The sequence below is a fragment of the Echeneis naucrates genome, chromosome 4, assembly GCF_900963305.1.
Source record: "Echeneis naucrates chromosome 4, fEcheNa1.1, whole genome shotgun sequence".
Taxonomy (NCBI): Eukaryota; Metazoa; Chordata; class Actinopteri; order Carangiformes; family Echeneidae; genus Echeneis; species Echeneis naucrates.
In genome coordinates, this window is record NC_042514.1 from 20,628,550 (window position 1) to 20,635,681 (window position 7,132).

Genomic DNA, 7,132 nt, shown 5'->3' on the forward strand with positions numbered 1-7,132 from the left:
TAATTTATTACCCGTCCCACTCTTTGTTTCCCGATACCAGAGTGACATTTCCAGAGAACTGAAGGAAAAGCAGGAAATAGTCCTGGAGAAGACCGCAAGGAATGAGGAGGAGGCCAGTCAGTTATTCAGCCATTTAAGCAGAGAGGAAGACTCAGAGATTAGCAGTTAGCATATTTTATTTCTTGTTCTTAACTTTTAACAAGCATTAGTTGTTGCCAGTTGTGCTAAACTAACTGTTGTGGATGGAGGAGGTGAGAAAGGAAAGGACTTTTATTTTAGTACAAGTATGAGGAGGGAAAACACAAAAACACATTCCTGGCATACTGAGTGTTTATGAAGCTTGTCCACTCACTGTCTCTCTGTCTATCTCTGTCTGTATCTTTGTCTCTCTCTCCATATATATATATATATATCTGTTTCTGTCTGTCTTTCTTCTCTCGCCTGTCTCCTCCGTCTGCTCAGGTTTTCCTCTCTCCAATACTGGAATCAACCCAATGTCCTTAAACACTCTGGGCCCTCAAATAACAGCAGACTTCTCCATGTGTGACAGTCTCAGACCTGGTGCACATTGTCTGGGTCACAGACAATCATCATCTTCATTGTCAAATGAGCATTGTATGTCAGAATGAAGACCCCAACCCCCTGTGTGAGTCTGTGTATGTGTTTGCGAATTATTGTGTGTATAATGCTGCTTCAGATCTGAGTGTAAACACAGGGTCAGATTTTTACCCATCATGCATCAGCACCCCCCCCCCACACACCATATTATCTAATGACGAGTCAGTGTGATATCATTCTGCAAAGGTCAGTGTGTGTCCCATACATTTCTGTATGATGACACACACACGTATACCCAGTCACAACCACCTGCGCACAAACCCACACACCCACCCACACTCACTCAGACACTGAGTTCAGAAAAGAACAAAAAGCAACTAGTAAAATAGTAAAACACAAAAGTCTGATGTGAATTTGATGAGTCATGTGACACTGTTCATGGGAATTCTAGGAAAAAAATCTGATTCAGCACAAAAGCATATTTACATCAAGAGTAGAGGTCACGGCATCCGACGACTGAGTCAGGAGACGCTGGACTGTCTCTCATTGTTGTGTCACAGCTCCCTCTGGTGGCCGCCACCGTCATTTATTCATTCATCATCCATCTTCGACCGCTCATCCGTTTCCGGGCTGGGGTGCTGGAGCCAATCCCAGCTCACTCTGGGTCAGGGCGGTGTCACCCTGGACAGGTCACCAGTCCATCACAGGGCCAACACACAGAGACAGACAGAGACCAACAACCACTCACACTCACACTCAGACCTACGGACAATTTAGAGTCACCAGTTAACCCAAACATGATGTCTTTGGACCGTGAGAGGAAACCCACACAGACACAGGGAGAACATGCAAACTCCACACAGCAAAGACCCATTCCCAGGAACTGAACCCTGTTAGGCAACAGCCACAATCATCATCTTTATCATCATCATTATCTTGAGTCACTTTCGGTGTAAATGGAGTAATGAGAGAGATTATTTTTGCGCCTTCCATTCCTGAATGGCCAATGTGCTTCCAATGAACTTCCTGTTTACAGTGTGTCAGCTGTTTACTACTAAGACAAGATGGAAGGCTTTCTCCCTGAGAGACTCAAGATGAAATAACAACAGAATCGAAACCGGAAAAAAGTCTAGAGTGATAAGATTCATGGTCCTCACTGAGACTGAATCACTGAAACACCAAAATCATCAGCAAGGCGTAGATACTGGGCTGAGTTCCTGCTCCCTGAACTTGAGGATTTGAGTTTAGCTCAGTTTCAGATTTATCAAATTCTGATCCAGGTCTGAAAATAAACCCAGAAACTGAAGCAGCAACCAGTGGCAGGAAACACAACAGATCTCTGTCGAGTCTGGTTCAGAACTTCCAGACCAATTTTCAGCTGTTTACCTCCAACAGCTCAGAAACAGGACCACAGGCCGAATTCCCTCTGCTCTTCCTCCTGTTCCTCTTCTTCTTCCTGCACCAGCTTAAGATTGATTTATTTTAACAACCTGTTAATCAAGATAACGAACGGCTCAGCACCTGAAGGCTGAGCAGAGTCATGATCCTGCAGGAACCCACACTCACACACACACACACACACACACACACACACACACACACACACACACACACACACACACACACACACACACACACACACACACACACACACACACACACATACACACTTCCCGGAAACAGTGGTGGTGGGGAAGGCGGTAATGCCCCTCTCCTCCCAGCTCTTCCTGGCAGTCACACTCCTCATGAGATGTACCACACCACCTCTTGGAACAAGCTGATTGGCTGCTGATGAGTCATCCCTTGGCCAATCAAAGAGCAGTTGTGTGGGCCAATGAATTTGAAGGAAGAGATGATACAAGGCAGGTTTTCAGATAGTTCCCATCATCAGAGGAGTGAAAGGTGTGTATAATTTTATCTCTTCTAGTTTCTGTTTTAAGCGTAGCGGTGCCCTTTCTGTATGATAAGGACACTACATTATAGGACCAAACCATGTCCTGTGTCACGTTGTCTAATTTCTTTGATCTTAATGTTAATTGATGAAAAACTACATTGTGACATGGAGGACAGTCTTCCTGTCCTCATTTCGTCATGTCGTCATGTTAGGCCCTGACAACAAACTGTTTGTGTCTATGTCTGTGTGTTGTGGGACAGATCCATGCAGGTGTATCTGTGTGTTGTGGAATTATAAGAGTTGTGTTGGAGCTGATGCCACTGAGCCTGTAAACTCCCAACTTCCAGTTTAAAATACAGTCATCTTCTTCAGCATCTTCATCCTTGACAGTGTAAACGCTTCAAAATAAAGGAGTGTCAGTGAAACGCTGGGGGGCAGCAGAGGTCCTTTAACCACAAATACACCAACCATATTCACCATCTGATTTAGAACGGGAACAGAAGACGAGAGGAAGTGGTGAAGACAGAAGAAAGAGAGGGGAGAGGATCACATCACCACCACAAGCATCTCTGAAAGTGTTTTAACACTTTGGTCACTTTGACGGTTTCCCGTGGTCACTTCCTGTAACTGCCCCATCAGCCACCAGGAGGCGGAAACACTTGAGTGGTATTCAGAAATTTGGGGTTTGTTTCTTTTTTTTTTCTTTCTTTGGGATTTTAGCAGTTAACAGCAACATATTTGATATTTGCGTTTAAGTTGCTTTCTGTATTTTTTTCGCTTCAGGTTTTTATTCAGTTTCTTTCACCAGCACACAGAACAGGCTCCTTCAAAATAAGAGCCGAGGAAGAATCAGGGAACTGGAACCTGATATGGATGTTTCATGATAAACCCAGAAAGAAGAAGTTTCATGAGGAAGCTTATTTGTGTGCTTGTTCTAAAATAATATTTATTCTTGAATATTTGGTCATGATGTTCCCTTAAAAACAATGAAATCTGCAACAAGAAACAGTGTATAACTCCCCAAAATCAAGATTTATTAACAGATAGTGTGTACGCACACCTGCATGCAATTTTTCCTTTAGAAAACAAATGTGGACTTGAAAGTGTGCACACATGGATCCATCTCATACCCCACCGATACACACCCTCATTCATCCATAAATGTTCAACGTAAAGCCCCTTGTGAATGTTGATGTATATCAATGAGCTTGTGATCAATGACCCATAGAAATAGACTGTTTCCAAAGTGTTTGTCAGATAGCTGGAGGGAAGAAGTGGATGTTCATTATGCAGCCAGTTGTGAAGTCACTGATAAAAAAGTGTTTGAAGAGGCAACAACACGAAACCAAGGTAAAAATCAGATTCAAAGTGTACACCTGACCTCCCGCTGCTGGGAAAATAATTGCCTCCATACTCAGCAACTAGCCCCCCAACCCCATGCCCATGAGGGAGGAATGGTTGCGTGGGGGGCCACTAAGGTTTGTCTTTGTGGAGGTTTGTTTTTACAAATCACCACTTGTGTGAAGGAAGTGGCATATGCAACAGTTAGAAATAAAAACCCTGAACTTGGGCTTCAGGTTCAGGTCAATAGACATTCAAGGACTTGGACTGTCTGTAAACCAGGACATGGACTGTCTATAGCCCTGGATTTAGGGGACTATAAAGGGACTCTTTATAGACCTGGATCTGGCCTATCTATTGTCTATGAACCTGGACCTGGAACTCAAGTTTTCAATCCAACATGTTGCTAATTTTTTAAATGATGGTCCCATTTAGAGGAAAATAGACCAAAAAGCAGTGAATGGATTAGAGGGCAGGGCTACTGTGTGACTGACAGACTGTACCACCCAATCAGTATAGAGTACAGGGCAGGTCCACCTTCTCCAATAAAGTTTCTACTGGTTAATAAAAAATAAATAAAATGGCTGACATTGATGCTAAAATATGATCAGCTACACTGACAGGTGAGACAAGGTGTTCAGGATCACCAAGAAAGAAAGGCATCACATTACTGAAGCACCACTGAGGCACTGACTGATCTGTTAGTTCAAAGCATCAGATTCACATCCTGATCAATCTGCTGTTTTTGGTTCTGGACATTTGAGCAGACTGAGGTGGCTAAGACTTCAAGCTTTTGTGGATTATTGTTGCTCCATCATGTTTGAAAATTTTTATTATTTTATTATTTTTTTATTCATTCACTTGGCAGTTTTCTGTTTTTAATGCCAATAACTCAGATTCTCTAAATGCAGATGAGCACTAAAAACTCAGCAGCCTTCACCAGGTTTGAGCCAACCTGGAAACCAGGCCAGTCTAGGCTAACAGTTTCCCTCTGCCTTCAGCTTTTGTGCTGAACTAAAGGCTGACCACTAACTCTGGATTGGTTCTTAAATGCTGTTCCAGTTTCCACTGAAGGTGGGTCAGCAGCCACTCGCTGATATAAACAGATACTACCAGACTCAGGACACTTGTGTTTAAAGTTTCTCTGAGCAGGAAGAAGATGGTCTGCCGCCAAAGTGTTGGTCTAATGATGACAGGAAGTGGATCCCACTCAGCTGAAAGCATCCTGCCATTAGTGTGATGAGATAAAAATGCTTCATTGTTCTTCTCATTTATCTGTTCAACTTTTTATTGGCTTCATTTCTGATCAATATGTGCTGAGTCATCAGGACCAAAACAGGAAGTGGTCACTGACCACTTCAATCTGCCGCCAGGGAGTGACGATCAGCAGTGTTATATGTAAACAGGAAGTGTGGCTGTGATGTTTGCAGCTGCATCTGATTGGTAATGTGGCTAATATGAAAATATTCATAGTGGGACAAACGCACTACTTAGCATGCTAACACATTAGCTGTGCAGATGTTGAAGAGCTGTTGATTTCACATCATTAATGGTTTGGTAGTTTCTGGACTGGTGTGGTCTCTACCAAGTTTGTGAGTGACAACAAACAAACATCAAACCGATAGGGGGGAGGCCAAGTGAGCTGCATCTCCATGACAACCAAACTCTGGTGGGGCCTGTTTGGTGGTGTGATGCTTTGACCCTGGTTCGGTCCTGGGTTTCATGCCATGCAGGTGGTTTGACAGAGGGAACGTAGCATTAGCCCGTTGAGCTAACAGTCAGTGAAGTAGGAGTCTGAGGGTGAGATGGTTCCTGCCAGGTGATGTCACTACTTGTCCATTTAAATAGCCTAACCCTTTACATCCAGTTTTCCTTTAGTTCAAGTGACTGAAGCTGTCAAAATCCTGCAGCCCCAGAGCTCGATACAAACATCAGCCACATCCCAATTTGTTCCTCTGGGCTTCAGTGTTCGGATAAAGGACAAGAGTCAGTCTGACCTAGAGTCAGTGAGAGGAAAAGGAGTTTCCTCCCTCCTTTATAGTTTCCACTGCGACTCCTCCACCGCCACTGCTGTTGCTCTACATGATGTTGCACTTCCCCTTCAGCTTGTCAGCTCTTTTCTGTTTCCCGGAGCGTTTGCCATCGATGCTCAGGCTCATGTCCCTTCTCTTCTCCAGGGCCAGCAGCTCTTGGAACAGCTCTTTTACATTGGAGTTCGTCTTGGCCGATGTCTCTATGAAGGCACATTTCCAGGCTGCAGCCTGAGCTTCTCCTTCTTTCATCTCCACCTCGCGCTGAGCTGTTTCGTCGCTCTTGTTGCCCACAAGCATGATGGGAATGGACTCCACACTGCCCTTGAGGGCCAGAACCTGTAGTGACACAGAATTAGAAGAGAAAGTTGATCTACAGACTTACTTGTTTTTATATCTGATCCAGACGGTCACTGAAGGAGCCATCTGAATAAAGACTAATAATAAATAACTCAGACCAACTTCTCCTCACTCTGAGATCACAAAAATACAGGATTAATCCTAGAATATACAAGCAACTGACAGCTAGACCTCTGAATGAGACACTCGACTGTGACATCACCCGCTAGAGCCAATAAGAGCTTTTGATGTGACAGATGCCGCTATCAAAGATAGAGGATGAGAATTGATGGGTAAAAACACAAAAGAAAAGCAGCAAAGCTCCAGTCAAAGAGTCAAACTGATTCAGATCTAAGCCAACTTTGTTCAGATCTATGTTCATCAGTTCATTCACTGAAGTCAGTGTCACACATGACCAATCAGGAAGATTAGAAGGAGCTGATTCTCCAGTTTAAGGAGGAAAATTATGAGCACTGGAGAATGCTCTAAATTTGTGAATGTGGTAAACTTTCTACATGAACAACATTTAGACCAATCAATGCTGTGCCTGCATCAGGGTTATACCTGTTGGTAAATGGGTTTGAGCTCCTCCAGTGATTGGCGGCTGGTGATGGAGTAGACCAGGATGAAGGCGTGGCCTTTGGAGATGGACAGACGCTGCATGGCGGGAAACTGGTGACTTCCTGTTGTGTCTGTGATCTGCAGCGTGCAGACGCTCTTATCACAGCTGATCACCTACACAGAAAAATAGCTCTGATGAACAAGCTATCAATATCAATGATTCATCACTCAAGATCTTCTAGGACAAAGAGCAAGTCTGTCTTCATCTCACCTGTCTGTATGTGTCCTCCACTGTGGGGATGTAGGTGTCTCTGAAGGTTCCTTTAACAAAACGAAGGACCAGTGAGCTCTTCCCCACCCCACCAGCTCCAAACACCACCACCCTGTAGTCATTACTCTGCTCGGGCAT

General features: G+C 44.0%; 1 protein-coding gene across 1 annotated transcript; it reads right to left on the reverse strand.

Moving 5' to 3' along the window:
- Positions 1–5,871: 5,871 nt before the first annotated feature.
- On the reverse strand, positions 5,872–7,132 carry diras1a (DIRAS family, GTP-binding RAS-like 1a). The gene is made up of 3 exons (XM_029500504.1): positions 6,995–7,132; positions 6,727–6,897; positions 5,872–6,162 (listed from the first exon to the last, which is right to left on the reverse strand). The coding sequence occupies exons 1-3, from the start codon at positions 7,130–7,132 to the stop codon at positions 5,872–5,874; spliced, it is 600 nt and encodes a 199-aa protein (XP_029356364.1).